Raw genomic sequence first — 18190 nt, forward strand, 5'->3', positions numbered from 1 at the left:
TATAATAAAGGTTTTATGTAGTAGACATGGTAACAGGTGCTATGGGGATCGAAGGAGATGGGAAGCGCAGGAAGTCAGGGACATTACAGGTTGGATTGGAAATCTGAAGCCAGCCGCCTGTATACAGCTCTGCAGGGTGATTGACACCTGTTGTTACCATGGAAACTTGTGTTGTTTCCAAGGAATGGGCGGCGGCCATTTTACTTTTTCCTAAAATTAGGACGATATTACGTCCCCGGTACTGCACTTGTCGTGCCTTGTCACACACACAGGTGACACCTAAACGGGACAGATACCGAGCAAAAGCGACAACAGGGTCACGTGATTTAAAGAAGAGTGGAGTGACGCGGACGAGTCACGTGACTGGAGTCTCTAGGAGCGATACTAAGGAAAAGGGGCGTGGTTGTGGCGAACGATTCTGAGAGGGAGGAGGAGTGGCCGAAGGGGGCGGGTCAGTATCTGTCCTTTACTCCGTATAGGCACCGCCCACCTCCGCCAGACAAAGCCGGAGGTCCCGGGAGACAGAGCTGTACCGGGAGACGCAGGACACCGCGGAGGGTGGGTAACCGTCCATAGAAACTGGAGAACTCCTCCCCCGCTCTTCTGAGAGAGGTAAGGGCACGAGAGGGTGTCATCTCTGTCCTGTACAGGGTGGGGCGCTGGAGAGCAGTGCCAGAGACTGCTGGGGGGGATTACTATATATATGTGTGTGTGTGTGTGTGGGTGATAGGGGCAGAGGAGGGGGAAGCATTATTTTAGGGGGTGTCAGGATTTATAGGTGTATATGGGGGGGTGTCGTTAGGGTCATATCAGATGAGTGATTTATTTTCAGCAATTATTATTATTATTATTATTATTATTCAGGATTTATAGAGCGCCAACAGTTTGCGCAGCGCTTTACAACATTAGGGCAGACAGTACTGAGGAAATGTATTTTTCTCTATGGAATTGATACCACCTGTCATTCTTCGATGATCTGCAGCTCATTGATTGGGTCACAGCAGCTTTTTACATCAGCGACCACCTACCTGCACTCACCTCTATGGCTGAGCGCTGTTTAGCGGAGCGCACCCTCCCCCCCCCACCCCCCCCCCCCCCCAGTACTGGAGCACTCCTCCTCCTCCTCCTCCTCCTCCTTTCATTTCACTTGTAGCATCAGCAATTCACCAACAACTCTGCAATGACATCCCTAGGTACAAATCGCTGGCGCTGGCCATAGCTGCGTTTCATCTCTGCGACAAAGTTGCCCGTCTGGCATGACCCTGACAGATGTGTTTGGGGTGTGTGTGTGTGTGGGGGGGGGCAACTAATATTTGGGGTGATACTAAAAGGGATCAAGGTGTCAAGACTAAAACCTGGTACACACTATATTAGTTTGGATTGAACAAAAAAAAAAACCTGACAATCTGATGTTAGTACAGCGATCTCCCCTGATGAGCTATTGTGTTCTGATGGGGGGGGGGGTGCGGCCAGAACACTCTGATCTGGAGTCGGTCGGCTGCTGGTTTTTCAGCATGCTGGTCTGAGAGAAGCCGGAAGAACGGCTGGCTTCTGTTGAATAGAATAGCGAGGGGTGTCAGGTCTGATAGGTATAATAGGACGGTAATAGAAGGGAGAGGGATGTCAGGTCTGATAGGTGTGTGTAGGGGGGTGATAGAAGGGAGAGGGATGTCAGGTCTGATAGGTGTGTGTAGGGGGGTGATAGAAGGGAGAGGGATGTCAGGTCTGATAGGTGTGTGTAGGGGGGTGATAGAAGGGAGAGGGATGTCAGGTCTGATAGGTGTGTGTAGGGGGGTGATAGAAGGGAGAGGGATGTCAGGTCTAATAGGTGTGTGTAGGGGGGTGATAGAAGGGAGAGGGATGTCAGGTCTGATAGGTGTGTGTAGGGGGGGTAATAGAAGGGAAAGGGATGTCAGGTCTGATAGGTGTGTGTAGGGGGGTAATAGAAGGGTGAGGGATGTCAGGTCTGATAGGTATAATAGAAGAGAGAGGGTTGTCAGGTCTGATAGGTGTATGAGGAAGGGGGGTTGTAAATAGAAGAGAGGTGATAGTAGTGTGTGTGAAGTGATAGTTACTAAGAGAGTGGAAGATGTCAGGAACTATAGGGGGAGTTTGCAGTTGAGTTGGAGATGATTACAAGGTGGAATAAACTTGCTTATATTGTCAGGTGGGGAAGTGTGACCAGGTGACAGAGGGGTGTCAGAACCTTCAGATGTGTAGGGAGAGGGGTGATACTAGGATAACCTACCAATTTCTATTTCTACCAAAACATTGAAACTGCAGTGGGATGCCCTTAGCTGTATGCTGTTTGACAATTGCTGTGTGTAAAGCCAGCATTGAGGATGTGTGTATACGGAAGGGGATCATAGTGAAAGTAGAGAGATGTTGGGACTTGTAAGTCAGGACTTTTTGATGGGTGGGAGTTGTTGCAAGAAGGACAGGGAATTAGGACTAAGGCTCTATGCATTCTAGCATTTTTTTTTTAGTCCTCATGCACACGGACGTTTTTACAGCTGCTTTTTTGAGCTTTTTTTGCAGCTTAAAAAGGCCTGTCTATGTTAGTCTATGGCTTCATGCCCACCTAGGCGTTTTTGAGCTGCAAGTGGCATAGGCGTTTTTAAGCTGTAAAAAAAACCCAGGACCAGTGCGTTCTGAAAGACGTTTTTCAGCTGTAAAAACGCTCTAACGCTCAAAAACGCTCTAACGCTCAAAAACGCTCAAAACGCTCAAAACGCTCAGACGCTAATGCGGAAAAACGCTCAAAAACGCTAAAAACGCTATTGCAAAAACGCTGAAAAAAGCTGAAAAAAAGTTAAAAAAAATTCACTGCAAAGATACTGGCGTTTTCATAACGTTTTTTTAACAGCCTGTGTGCATGAGGGCTAAAGCTAAAAAAAAGCTGCTAATAGTAGTAGCGTTTTATGAGTATTAGGGTTTAATTAGCATTTTTGGATAAATGCTCCAAGACAAATGCTCCAAGAAACTCTACAACATTTTTTTTTCTGCTCCTAGATGCTGAAGCTTAAAAAAATGCCAATAGCCTAAAGTAGTGTGCATAGACACATAGGATAACACTATTTAGCTTCTAGGAGCTTAAAAAACACTACTGTGCATGGAGCCTTAAGCATGTATTTTTCTGGAGGAGGACCAGATGACAGGAGTAGGTAGGTGTTGGAACGTGTAGGTGGGTACACGTACGAAGAGAAGGGGGTATTGACATTTATAGATATGTGTGTGAGAAGTACATACCAGGAGCAGATGGGTGGTAAGGTGGGATTTGCAGGTGGGGGGTGGTAGTCATCAGAAGGGTGGCAGAAGTGACATCATAGATGGTAGCGTGTTTGAGGGATGCAGGAGATGGTCACCAGAATATGAGGTGGGTCTTCTGAAAGCGATCTCAGGGAGGAGACAGGTGGCTGGATATACAGTAAGCCTGCATTGGACAGCAGCCAAGGCAGCTGGTATGCTTACATTTCATCCAGCATCTTATGTTTTCAGCCTTGTGGACATTGTTGTGGATAGGAATTTGTGTAACCTGGCTTCTAGAAAATGCTGTCTGGAATCGCTGCCTCCTTCAGCAATTAATCGTCCACCTCTAGGTTGCGGGTTTGCTGGATGCAGATTGCAGTGGGAAGGAGGGCTGCCGGGGTACGGTGTACAGATGGGAAGAAAAGACAGTTTTCTGAATCAGATTTTGGGTGTCCGGGGTCCTGACTAATCACCATGGTGGGGGGGGCATGCTAAACCAAGAGAAGCCAGACTGCACTAGTATGGGGGGGGCAGCAATTTATTACAAGCCTATCAGAGAAGGTTATGCAATAATGTGTTGTGTAGATGAGTTCTTCAGAACAGTGCAGTCAGATAGTGTTGTAATCAGAAGGTATGGAGACAATGAACACATTATGCAGGCTTCTAGAAAGAGAGGAACTTTCCTAGCAGAATCTAAGTACCGGGCATTCTTGTTAATCTATTCGCAGGTCCCTGCCCCCATCCAAAATCCTTTGATTGTGTTTAGACTGAGCAGCAGGATCCTGATCCTCAGCACGCCATCGCTTTCCCTCCTGGGCTCTGCCTCCTTCCTCAGCGTAAATGCGGTACGGACCCAAAATGATGCCGGTAAGTGCCTCGTTTATATGTTATCCAGAAGTTCTGTACACTTTTCTGCATAAGAAACTATTTTTATTGCATTGTTATTGCTGATTGGTGACTTATTTTCTGTTATGATATGAATGTTTGAATAATAACTTCCAAAGCCTGTAAAAGTTCCGTAGTTTCAGCCGGAGAAGCCATGGAAAATAATTGGTTTTCTAATTCCTTTTTTTTTTTTTCCTGCCTTGAAGGAGGGGTGTGTTTGTAACGATGGTATCTTATTCTTGCCCCTATTCTTTGCTTGGTTGCTACACAGAAAGTAAATATCGTGGGATCTGGTTACTGGCTTTGTGATGTAAATGGAGGTGGCTTTTGTTTTTCAAGTACCTGCACCACGCAGAACGTCTGGCTTGGACATCTGTGTAGCCTTGATCCTTATCTGATTGCTTAAATATTAATTGCTACTGACAAGCATGCTTTTATTTATTTTTTTTGTTACCTTTTAATTAAACTGTATTGCACATATTTAACATGTCAAACCTGTTTAACTGAAATTGGGCATATTATAAGGGGGGGGACAATATGTAAGCAGAGGTTGTCTTTAGTCTAAAGTCCTGGAAATCGCTTTAAAATCTGCTGGGTCATTAATAGTTAAATCTCAGGAGGTGTATGCCACCTCCTGGATCGCTGCTTGTTATTTACAATTGGGTCCTCCATTCACACGGCAATTAGGGCTGGTCTGCGAATTCCCCGGTGTTTTGGCGTTTATCTGGGACTACTCTGCCTGTGTGAGTAAGAAGCTGACAGCGTCTGTGGTTGTTTGTGGGTAAATACACATACAGTGCTTACCTGCCATTAGGAACAGATGATTCCTGCTGGATGCAGAAAGATGCACCGCAGGTCAGACATCTGTCCTTAACCGCAGGTGACTGCTGCCTGCACGGATATATGTGAACGGTGAGGCCCCTTTTTGTATGCGGACTTTGCTTAAAGTGATTATAAACCTTCAGGTTTTTTTTTTTTTTTTTTTTTCTTTTTAAATAACAAACATATCATACTTGCTTCCACTGTGCTGTTTGTTTTGCACAGTGTGGCCCCAAACCTTGTCTTCTGGGGTCCCTCTGCGGGGCTCTCGGCTCATCCTTGCATAGGTAAACCCACTGGGAGAAGCGCTCTCCCTGGGAGTTACCTTGCGGGCACATTCCCGAGTCCATCATTTGCGTGCATACACACAGAATGCCGGACTCAGCCACGCCCCCTGGCACCCACGTCATTGGACTTGATTGACAGCAGCGGGAGCCAATGGCTGCGCTGCTATCAACCTATCCACTTGAGCAGAGAGGTAGAGCGTGTCTTCGCAGAGGGAACAAATGGGCTCAGGTGAGTAAAACAGGGGGGGGGGGTCTGGGGGGCCAGTCAGTGTCAGAAGTTTTTACACCTTAAAGCATAGGATGCATTAAGGTGAAAAAACACAAGGGTTTACACCCCTTTAACTCTGGTTTGATCAGCAGGGGAGCTGTCCGCTAAGCACAGCAAAGGGGGTGGATGACAAGTCCTTGACCCCTCCATTTATGCAGAATGGACACAGCCCGCTCTGCTCAATGGGTGGTTGGATGTAAATGGACCGACTGTCTGTGTAGACCCAATCGCCCTCTGATCCAATCACGCCAGATGGATGGGAATGGATCCCCTTTCATTTGTGTTTGCTGTATTGGATCAGATTGAAGGTAGGCGGGTGTAACCAGACTCAAATCTGTTTACATCTGTTGCTCCATAGAGGAGAATGGATGGTCTGATTGGCTCTGCCTAAAAAAACAGACAGGCGGACCTGATCAGACCTCATGTGAAAGGAGCCTGACACCTTCTCTTATGCCGCGTACACATGATCGGACATCGCGACAACAAATTCCATGGATTTTTTTTCCGACGGATGTTGGCTCAAACTTGTCTTACATACACACGGTCACACAAATCTTGTCGGAAATTCCAAACGTTAAGAATGCGGTGACGTACAACACATACGACGAGCCAAGAAAAATGAAGTTCAATAGCCAGTGTGGCTCTTCTGCTTGATTCCGATCGTGCGTTGAACTTTGTGTGTCGGAATTGTGTACACATGATCAGAATTTACAGCAACGGATTTTGTCGTTGGAAAATTTGAGAACCAGCTCTCAAATTTTGTGTGAAGGAAATTCTGATGGAAAACGTATCGATGGAGCCTACACACAGTCGGAATTTCCGACAACAAGCTCCCATTGAACATTTTCTGTTGGAAAATCTGACCATGTGTACGGGGCATAAGTCTGTTATCACTTCATACATGCTGAGCAGCTGCCACTGCTCGCTTGCTCCTGTCATCCCAGCCGCTGAAATTTGCTGATTTTTGCGGCTGGAATCTGGTGTATGCCCTTAATTGCCCGTGTGAAGGAAGTGTTTGTAAAGGCTCTTTGTTATTTTTATAGGAAAAAAAAAAACTTGTTATACGTGCATGATCTGTTGCAGTGGATTTGCACAGAGCAGCCCAAATCCTCCTCTTCTTTGGTGCCTTTTTGCTGCTCCTGGCCCCTCCCACCTGTTCAGTGCCCCTACAGCAAGCAGCTTGCTATGGGGCACCCGAGCGAAGTCAGACACGAAGCCTTCCCTGGCCCCGCCCCTCTTCCCAGATTGCATAGCTAACTTTGATTGACGGCAGCATTAGCCAATGGCGCCGCTGCTGTGTCTTAGCCATTCGTGGACATCGCTGGACAGAGATGGGGATCAGGTAAGCATGAGGGAGTACTGGGGCAGCTGCTGCACACAGAAGGCCTTTTTTATCTTAATGCATACAATGTATTCAGATAAAAACTTTTGCCTTTACAAGCCCTAAGGCAACATTTTTTTATTTATCATTTTGGATAGAGCAAGGGAGGGTTAAAACCACTGTCAGATTTTTCATTATCTGTGTTCCTTTGAGAAGCTTTCCTTCACTTCCTGTCTCATAGCTAAACAGGAAGTGAGATAAATTGCCTGTAAATAAAAAAAAAAAAAAATCCCTTGGGGACCCCCAAGTCAGCAGCGCTAGTGTCCCCATTGGAAGATTTCCTCTCTATTACTTTTCTGGGGATAACCCAAAATTTGGGTGTTTCTTTCACTTTCACCTTTAATGGTAAACAGGACAAATTAGAGAGGGTGAATCTTCTTCCTGAACAACTGGAGGGCCAGAGTTTGGAGACCCATCTTCTCTCTATCAAAAAAAAAGTTTACCCTTTAAGTTCTACTTACCGTATTTATTGGCGTATAACACGCACCCCAAGTTTAGGAGGGAATTTTAAGGAAAAACTTTTAGGAGTAAAGTTTAAGGAAGAAAAACTTACATTAAAATGCCCATCAATGCAGCGTTATCGGTGTCCATCTGCAGCCTTGTCAGTGCAGCCTTGCTCCAGTGTCTATTGCAGCCTTGTCAGTGCAGCCTTGCCCCAGTGCAGAATTGTTAGTGCAGCCTTGCCCCAGTGTCCATTGCAGCCTTGTCAGTGCAGCTTTGCCCCAGTGCAGCCTTGCCCCAGTGCAGCCTTGTGTGATCGCTGCGATCGCCACCGACATACACAGCCGTGTGTAAATTTAAATATGGCGCCGAGACTGCAGGGACTCGGCGGCGCCGAGATACACATACCCAGGAGTCCTCGGCTTTTCTCAGCGCCGCTTACAGTCCCGCCCTATGATGGACATCACACAGGTCCAATGGCAGGACTGTAAGCGGCGCCGAGGACTCTCGGGTATGTGTATCTCGGCTCCGACGAGTCCCTGCAGTCTCGGCGCCATATTTGAATTTACACACGGCTGTGTATGTCGGCGGCAATAGCCGCGATCGCTCCGATCACACAATTGGCGGGGATCGGCCTATAACACGCACCCACGATTTCCCCCTGATTTTCAGGGGAAAAAAGTGAGTGTTATATGCCGATTAAATACGGTAATTTTACTGAGTGCCGATAGTAAAGATTTCACTAAACCTGAAGCTTTCCGGCAGACTTCCAGCTCTCCTACAAAGCAGCCATCCTGATGCTTGCCCATTTAGTGCTGGTCAGCGTACACTAAACCCAACCCAAGTGGTGTTAATCTTGGCCTAAAGCTGGCCATACATGGATCAAATGACTTCCAAGTCCTGCTGAATCAGCCAAAATGCCTTCTGTGGGTGGCTCTGTCGACTCTACAGACTTTGATTGCATAATTAAAGGAGCCGGTAGAGAATTGTTGGCTGAACAGTAACTGTTCAGATGCAGTCACTGTTCTGGTATTCAAGCAGCCGCGGGTGTCGAGGCTTCATAAATATAATAGCCGGCAGCAGAGATTCCATCTTCCACATTGTTTGATGTGAATGGAAGAACATACTGATTTTCTCTGTCATTCAGCCGGAAGGGTTGAACAAGAGAAATCTATGTGTGTATGGCCAGCCTAGACCTTGTGCTGGAGAGGGGGGGGGGGGATTTAAATATCTACATACTATCCTTCTAGTCATACAAGTGTTTTTTTTTGTTTTTTAACTTCCACTTTGCTTTTTGGATACAAAGTCAGTGCAATGTTTTACAAGGGGGAAAAAAAATGCAGAACGGTACAAAACAGATGAAAATACTCAAATGTTCTTGATATGTCTGTTTTCAAGCACTGATGATTTGTTGCATCTGGATATTTTTGTCCTTATTTAAATGATGTTCTAAAGCTGTGCTATCTTCAGTGGTGTAAATCCTCGCTATAAATCTGTCATAGTGGGAGAGGCCGAGGTTATCAGCAGGTTATCCTTCTGGTATTCTTCTGTTGATTCTGCTGGGTCCAGCGATTTTATTTATTTATTTTTATTTTTTTTCCCCCTTTAGCTATTTATAGTCACTTTGTTACTGGTGGGTCTGTTTGTGTATAAATGAAATCCTGGAGCTCAATGCATAAATTGTTTTTAGTGAATAGCAGCAAAATATAACTTCTGGTTACTCATTCAGTTTGTTCACCCCAAAGTGACATTTCATCAGTACGAGGACGGAGTCATCCGGTGTTTCTGGGGGACTGCAGTATGTTCCTGCTACGTTCTATATTGTTCCTAAAATCATAAACTTGTTTTAAAGTGTATCTAAAAAGTTGTTGTTGTTAGAATATGGTTTGCATCCCTACTTGGGAGATTCACACTTTTTGTTTTTTCCTGGTGACCACTATCAGGCGTCATGCATGCAGAGTCTTTTTGCATAGGATCTTACTGGTAACACAATCCTGCTGGAAAACTTTTCTGTACAATGTACGCAAGTAATGTTTGTGCTACATTAACATGCATACACTATGCTGTTGGCCACCACCGCTGCTCAGGGCTGACATATCAACAATTTGTGATCAGCAGTGCCTGCGCCTTGCTATTGATGTTTACATGTAAATGAGTCCTTCATGGGAGAGTGATGCAGAGTGACCTCAGCAATTCATAAATGACTGAAGGCTGGTGGGTTACACATTGTTAGTATAAATAGGGTTCATGGATGCCAGACGCATGTAAACGTTTGCATTCACACAGCATAAAATGTGGTTGTTTTGGCTTACACAGCTGTGCTCTGAGGACCAGTGTATATAGGCTTATAGCATTCAATAGTGCTGCATTCAGATCTGTAGAAATGATGGATCTAAGAGCAGATAATGAGCCCTTAGGCTCAGTTCACACTGATGGGACATAGGATCCAACTTGTGAGACCCCAAGTTGGATGACGTGAAATTTTATGTTTCCCCTTGAGTGCTGTCTTAAAGTGATTTTAAAGCTTTGTGGGGTGTTTTTTTTTTTTTTTTTTTTTTTTTATGTTATACTTGCCTCCTCCGTGCAAGAGTTTTGCACAGAGTGGGCCTGATCCTCCTTTTCTGGGGACACCCCAGGTGCTCCTGGCTCCTCCTCTTTTTGAGTGCCCCCACGGAGAGCCGCTTTCTATGGAGGCACTCGTGCGGGCTCGCTCCCGAGTCCTGCTGCTGCGTCCATTTACACAGACAACAGGGCTCGCTACCATGTCACTTGATTTGATTGACAGTAGCGGGAGCCAATTGGCTCCTGCTACTATCAATCTATCCAATGAGGACCTGAGACAGTGACTGGAGCTGCTGTGCTCCTCACCGTCGCTGGAATAATCGGGCTCAGGTAAGAAAAAGGGGGGGGGGGGTTGGGAGGGGGGGTTGGGTGCTGCAGCACAAAAGGTTTTTCACCTTAATGCATAGAATGCATTAGGCTGAAAAACCGTGAAGGTTTACAACCCATTTTGACTAATACTATACTATACTATACTATACAAGGTTTCTGCACTAATTTGGTCCAACTTTAATGCTACAGAGACTAAAATCACATCAAAGTCTTATACCAAAGTTGCACCACTTTGGATTTGGGCTAGTGTGAGCTTAGCCTTGGGGTCCATGCATGAGTCTTTAGAGTCCTTTATGGGCGTTCTGATTGGATCTGTCCCTTTTTCAGGAGGATCTGAATGGATCCATGTTAGTCTATGGCCGGGAGGATGTAAATGGGTATGCATCCATTTACATCTGACTATCTTGGAGTCCATCTAGGTCCAACAAAACCCTAACAGGTCTGCATCCTCTTCTCTCTCTCTCTCTCTCTCTCTATATATCTATATCATTTTGGACTTAAGCATGATTGATCGCAGATGAAATCATGTAAATGGAATTGCGTCTGTTTACATCTGTCTGCTCATAGACCTAACATGGGTCTGTTTCAGCTCAGCGAGGGGAAAAAAAATCAATTCTATTCTGCTGCAATTCATCAGGGGATCTGTTCAAAGCCTAAAGCCCCATACACACGATCAGATTTTCTGCTGATTTTTGTCTTCCGATTTACCAAAACCATGTAGTGCAAGGGCCTGCTTGATTGCATATAAATTGAAACTCTTAAGGTTTGACCTCATATGGTTTTGGTAAATCGGAAGACAAAAATCGGCAGAAAATCTGATAGTGTGTATGGAGCTTTACAGGGACTAAAAGTTAGGAAAAATCCAAAAATTTATCAGGACAGAAGGTGATGTGAAGTCTTGTTCTGGTGACCGTTGTTTAGGAAAGGTTTCCATTACTTCTGAGAGATTTCTTTTCACTTCCTGCTGTGTATACAGGATAGAAAGTAGAGGGGAAATCTCTGCAATGAGACAAAAATCTGGCCGGGGTTTTAATGATTTCCTACTTTATCCAAAGATGGGGTAAAAATTTTTTGGCTTCTGATACACTTTAAACGCTTCCTGCCCGCAGTATTGTAAAATGATGGGCGCTCATATGACGTCCAGCAGGATAAGCCGCTCGTCAGCGTCCACGAGGGCGTGCAGCAAAGCGATCGGTAGTGCGGTGTGTCACAGCGACGTAGGCTCTTTACCATGCGATCAGCTGTGTCCGATCACATGGTAACCAGGAAGTGCTGTTTATCAGCTTTTCCTCTATTCGTGCTGACAAGGCGCCAGTAGAGAAAAGCTGATCAGCGCCTCTCCTGACAGGGGGTCTACACTGATAATCGGCGCATCGATTAACAGTGCAGACCCTTCAGGGATGCCCACGAGTGCCAATCTGTGCACATTTCAGGGATGGCAATTTGTGCCCATCAGTGCCACCCATCATTGCCACCTATAATGCTGCATATTAGTACCTCATCAGTGCCTGTTGATGGAGAAAAATTCCTTTCATTTACAAAATTTTATAACAAACTCGGAAAAAATTCTTCTTCCTTCCTTTTTTTTTTTTTTTTTTGCAAAAAATAAACCCCAGTGGTGGTTAAATACCACCAAAAGAAAGCTCTATTTGTAGGAAAAAAAATGATGATAAAAATGTCATATGGGTACAGTGTTGTATGACTGCGCAGTTGTCCTTCAAAGTGTGACAGCTCTGAAAACTGAAAATCGGCCTGGGCAGGAAGGGGGTGAAAGTGCCCAGTATTGAAGTGGTTGATTAAAGGCATGGTCCACCTTTTTATACCATGCTACATATTACACCCATAGTTGGGAATCTAACATTAAACATAGTATTTAACACCTTTTACTTACATAATTTGTGGGGTGCACCCTGTCAAAGAATCCTGCCTTCTTTTGAATTTGGCATAACTGTACATCGCTCCACTTGTAGAGCCACGTCATCCAATGCTTGCCAACCATACTACAAGTCCTGTCTGCCACATCAGCAGATTTGAGATGTGTGGAGTGGGCCAGGGATAGCTCTTCCGTCTGTAGTTCAGTGGCACTTCCTCCAGGCAGGCCCGTACCTTTCTACAGACCTGAAGCTGGAGGTATACATTGAGGGGGAGTAGAGCCTGGGTATTGCACCTGCACCACACTGCTCACAGGTGCAATGCTCTGCAGGCCTCAGTGCAAGACAAGTAAATGCCCATTGATAAGCAGATCAATATTTCTGCTTTTCCTATTTTTTTGTCAAAGCCTAATTGAAGAAGCTGATTGGTTTCAATGCAGAGCTGCACCAGATTTTGAACTCTTCAGTTTTAGTAAATCGACCCCACTGTGTTCTTCGATCCATAAAACTGTTTACTGGTTTAAAGTGAACCTTCGAGTTGTAAATCATGTTTGATTGTATATCCATTTGCTCTGGTCTAAGGCCCCTTTCACACTTGTGCGACTTGTCATGCGACTTTGCAGTCCCAAGTTGCAGGACAAGTCGTACCCCATGATCTCCAATGAGTACCGTTCATATCTGTGCGACTTCAATTCGCAGCGACTTCAAAGTAGTCCCTGCACTACAATGGTCCGACTTTGAGGTGACTTGAGGTCCATAGACCTCAAGATTACACAGGCATTGCTTGAAGTCGGGTGACTTTCAGGTCGTACAAGTGTGAAAGGGTAAATGGTATTCATTCTCGTATATACCGACTTTGTAAATATTTTTTAGTATCTTTTTAAAGGGTTGGTTCACCTTTACTAAAAAACTCTTTGCAGATAAGGAACGTCTGTAGATGAAAACAAACTGCAACTTGGACCAAAGTTGTATTGAACCTTGCTATAATTGTAGGCCATTTACATACCTCCTAGAAGCCTTACCTGAAAACACCCAGGACGTTTCTAAGTGAGGCTCAGCTATTACTGTTAACACCCACTATCACAGGAGTGAACTATCCCTTTAAATATTCCCCCGCTCTGTTTAAGTGCAGTGCTCCCGGAGCTTCTGCTCTTGGAACACAAACTCCCTGAGATGTGCTGGTGGCGGGAGCTACATGTCCCATGAGTACTGGCGGCCTCCAAACAAGTGTACGGCGTTTCATTGATTTTCTTGTGCTTACAAGTGCTTCTGTTGTAACAATCAATGATGGCTGCAATGCCACTCAATAACGAGTGGGCGGATCAAGTATACTGTTAAGCTGGATCGAAATTCAGCCAGTTTAGCAGGGACCAGCCAAATTTCAGTCCATGTATGGGCCCTGTGGTTGTACAGAGGTCAATCTACCAATTGACTTCTGTAAAACCATCCTGCTGGAAAATGTTTGTGTTCTAGAACAAAACCCAGCCAGCTATAATTCCCAGGCACAATAAGTGTCCTTATTGGCCAGTCAATTATAATAATTTGTATTTCTATAGTGCTCTTTCCCCTAGGGACTCCTAGCACCGTGGGGCAAATGGTGAGGTGGGTATCTTGGGCACACACAGTAGAATATCATACTGGGGCCAAAAAGGGAATGAAACATGGCATGGCTTAAAAGAGAAGTATGGGTTTGGGGGCTATTGCAGTTTTATATTTATCTAGGTGGATTCAGCATCGGTGCTGTATCTGTCCCCCCACCGCCTCTACACTGAGAACCGAGCGATCGAACATCACAGATGGCTCGGTTCTCTCACCTCCCTGAGCAGAGAACTGCTGCCTGTCAGTCAGCATCTCTCCTGCTTTGCTCCTCCACGCTCACTGGAGCGCTGAGCTGCGGAGGGGCGGGGAGCGGACATCTCAGCCGTCTCAACCCCTCAGCGAGCCGCTATAAGTCAAGGTACCTGGCGGATCCAGACTTCCTAAGTCAGGATGACGCGGTGCCTGGACTGATTCCAGTGACAGCAGAGAGCGAAATTCAGACCGCTCTCTGCTGAAAACAGGTCACAGGAGTGCAAAACAAATTGCTCTCCTGTGACCCATATATTAAAAAACAGTGATATCAGAACCGATTTTAATCATACAGTTTGTAGTATACATAGATTTGCAAACCAATGGTATAAAGGAATATTCCTGAACTTTTGTTTTATCTCATTTTTTTTTTTTTTCTCATTACTGTGAAATTGTGTGAAATACATCAATGCAGTGCATGTTATCTCAGCTTGGATTCATTGAATGCGTTTACCAAAAATGTAAATATTGCAGAATAGATTGTAAGCTCTAACTAGCAGGGCCCTCTGATCCCTCCTGTATTGATTTGTATTGTAAGTGTACTGTCTGCCCTCATGTTGTTGTAAAGTGCTGCACAAACTGTTGGTGCTATATAAATCCTGTATAATAATAATATACAGCCTCATGCTACATAACTAAGCTCCATTTCATGCTGAATAAACTCAGTTTCCTATTTTAAGATACATTAACAATTATCTTTAGATAGATTGTGACTCTAAAAGCATTTTTATTAAAATAAATTTGATAAAAATCAAAAAAATCCTGATTTCTTTTTTATTTATTTATGTATTTATTTTATTCACCCTGTTTACAAGGGTTATAACCCTCCCTTACTCTATCCAAAATTAATAAATAAAAAAAGTTTTTTGCCTTCAGTTCTACTTTTAACCCTGAAAAAAAAATGACATTGAGGTTAAAGCATTATTTAAAAAAAAATTAGCAATTGTTTGATACATGGTGCTTTAGCAAACTAAATGTTCTAAACTTTAGGGTTTTATATTATCTTTAAAGCGGGGTTCCACCCAAATTTTGAACAATATCTGTATCTATTCTCTTCCTTGCCTAGATGCTGACATGCTGTTTAAAAAAATTTAAATCGCCGTAATTACCTTTTATTTTTCTATTCTTCTTTGCACTTCCTGGTTCTCCTCCCGTTGGAGTAGGCGTGCTTCTAGCCTCTCCCAGACTTCTGGGAGCTAGTCTCAGGCTTCCCAGGATGCCACTGAGCATGTGCGGGAACGAGCGGTGAATGCTGGGAGGACAGCATTCACCACATCCAGGAAATAAATGCTTGTGGGCTTCAAATGCCCACAATGAAGATGGAAACCGCCTGCAGTGAATAATATAAGTTATTCTTTCCGATGAAATCTGACACAGGCGGACATATTACACACAATATGTGAGTATGTAATGCTGAGAAGAAAAGTTTGTGAATGAACTCAAAAAAAAAAAAAAAATGATAGATAGGTGGACCCCCGCTTTAAATTTTGTTCCTGCATGTCAAACCAAATTCTTTGGCCTTCTAATCACATGACAACCCCCAGGTGATTTCTTTGTATAAGTTGTCCTTGGTCTGTACTATATACTTTTCTATAGACTTGGACTGAGTCACCTGCTGGCCCCAGGCACCCGGCATTTCCTTCCAATTCCTGCACCTCCTTGTAAGAGAACACGATGCAATATCCTCGACATTAACAATGTGAGCTATGGGTCATTATTTGGAAGCACTGCCAGTTACTCTAACCCTTGCTTGAACTTTGGTTAACAATTTGAGAAAACTGTTAGAGAATGATTTAGATTTGGCAGCAACAACTTGTGTACTTTGATCTGGTTTTATGTGATTGTTCCTCCAAGCGGTATCTAGTTTGCAAGTAAATCTATCCAGCTCTGTTTTTTGAAACCTCTTGATAACCAAAGGATACAATTCCATACATTTGCAACTCCAGGAAATTTTTTGTTTTGTAAATAATGGTGAGGCCTCATTCACACAGATGTTTGGAGGCACAAGGAGGGTTTTATGTAAGAATCCCTGTGTTTTCCTGCAACTGGGGAGCTATACAGCCGCCCATAGAGGGCCAGCACTCCTTTTTAAAGGGGTAGTAAACTCTGCATTTTGATTTTTGCCTACAGGTAAGCTTATAATAAAGCTAACCTGTAGGTAAAATGAATATCTTAAACGTGAGTGTTTTATATGTGTAAGTCGGGTAAGGTATCATCATTATGAGATATTTGCTGAGGAAGGTGCAGATTTGTTGTGTATGATAGGTTCAATGAGTATGATCTGTATTTGTTGTGAATGGCAGGTTTAAAATAGTCAAGTATGTGCGTTTTCTGTTTACTGCAGTTGGATAGAGCAAAGTTCACTCTTGTTGTAATAAATGAGATGACCGTTCCTGGCTCTCTGGGAACTTGTCATATGTGTAGATTTCACCAGTAGCTTATTCAACAGAGATGTAATGTCTAGTCCCCATGGGCTTCAAGTGGAGTTCCATGCAAAAAGACACCTATGTTTTAGGCTGAGTTCACACTGCTGCTGGATGTGGCTCGCAGCCGGGGTCTGGTGTGTCCCTGTTCTCTATTTAAGCAACAAATCGGGGCCAAATTTTTGGCTGAATTCGGCCCTGAAACTGAGCCAGACACACAGGACTCCTGTGCAAGCCACTCCCCAGCCGCCCCGGAGATATGTGAACTGGCTCCATAGAGAGCCGGTCACAATCTCCTGATATGCGAATTTAATGCGGGGAGACCCTCATTCAATTCGCACAAGTGTGAACCCAGCCTTTGGGCCCTTTCACACTGGGGCAGTTTGCAGGCGCTATTGCGCTAATAATAGCGCCTGCAAACTGACCTGAAACAGCTGCTGCTGTGTCTCCAGTGTGAAAGCCCCGAGGGCTTTCACACTGGAGCGGTGCGCAAGCAGGACGGGAAAAAAAGTCCTGCTAGCAGCGTCTTCGGAGCGGTGAAGGAGCGGAGTATATACCGCTCCTGCCCATTGAAATCAATGGGACAGCGTAGCTATACTACCAGCGAAGCGCCCGGCCCTCCCCCTCTCCTTCTGGGACCTGTGTGTGTCCCAGAAGATGACGGGACCATTCAGAAAGCCCCGCGCGACTTGCTCATGCGCAGTAGAAAACCAGCTGTGAAGCCTGAAGGCTTCACTGCCGGTTTCCCTTACTTGCAATGCCGGTGCCTACACTCGAAGCTGATGGCTTGGGGTGTCGATCGCGGGCTCCCTGGACAGGTAAGTGTCCTTGTATGTAGAGTCAGCAGATACAGTATTTGTAGCTGCTGACTTTTAATTTTTAGTTTTTTTTTTCCCCCAGGCTGGAACTCTGCTTTCAGCTTGTAAATGCTGACGGGAGCAGCCATGTGTACCCCGAGCTTCCAGATTTCCTGTAGCTCTTGAGATGCTCTTTACCTGCAGCCTGAATGGATGAGATATGGATATGGACTATGGGGCGGCTGGAGGTGACGGAAGGTAACAGATAAGCTTTATAACACTGAGTCCCTTACCTTTTGGATATATAAACCTTTTGAGGCTAGTGGAGCTCAGGTGCACCTCCTGCCTTCCATAGATCAGAACAGGTGCCTCAAAAGATCGTTGGAAGTTGTACATTTTTGTATGAAGAGTGCATGTTTCAGTGCTGGGGGTTCCTATGGTGGTTTCAGAAGTTCATAGTGATTGCATGCACCCCTCCATGTCCTTTTTGTAGTCTCTGTTCTGGTGAGGGGTTCACTCTGTCTTGCGATCATTGACCGTTCCATGTGATACTGACTGTTTGTCATGGCCAACTAAATGCCATTCCCTGTAATTCGGCTGTATAAAATATTCTTCAGGATGAAGGTTGGAAGCAGAGTTTGGAGATGTGGAGGGAATTGGCAAATGATGGTTAGCCTGTGCAGTTTTATTTTGGCTCGACTGACCAGTGAATCTTTTTTTGGTCATCTGTATTCCCGCCTAAGCTTTTATCTTTGTATATTTTTATGCTGAAAATCATCTAGGTAACAGGTGGAAATATAATTTTCACGTATTTAATCAGGAAATTCCTTTGATTCCTTCATTAACGGATGACCTGTTTTCTCTTTATTGTAGAGATTTTAGATGTGCTTTACCACCCATTAACACCAAGTGAATTGTATTTGCACTTTCAGATCTTTGAATAAAATGGTGCATCTCCTTTTGCTTAAATGGTCTAACAAAGCTTACTGAATGCAAACAAAAAAACATTTAAAACCCTAAAGGGCAATT

General features: G+C 44.6%; 1 protein-coding gene across 3 annotated transcripts in view; it reads left to right on the plus strand.

Annotated features, from left to right (window-relative positions):
• The first annotated feature begins 415 nt into the window (after positions 1-415).
• Positions 416-18190, plus strand: part of TP53BP2 (tumor protein p53 binding protein 2) — a 104636-nt gene continuing 86861 nt past the window's right edge. For 2 of the 3 annotated variants that reach the window (XM_073628332.1, XM_073628333.1), the window contains exons 1-2: positions 416-612; positions 3978-4116. In XM_073628332.1, the coding sequence (XP_073484433.1) occupies positions 4090-4116 (27 nt within the window). In that variant the 5' untranslated portion in view covers positions 416-612; positions 3978-4089. The remainder of the gene's footprint in view (positions 613-3977; positions 4117-18190) is intronic. The other variant, XM_073628331.1, reaches the window with a different exon arrangement.

This window comes from Aquarana catesbeiana, linkage group LG04, assembly GCF_042186555.1.
Source record: "Aquarana catesbeiana isolate 2022-GZ linkage group LG04, ASM4218655v1, whole genome shotgun sequence".
NCBI lineage: Eukaryota > Metazoa > Chordata > Amphibia > Anura > Ranidae > Aquarana > Aquarana catesbeiana.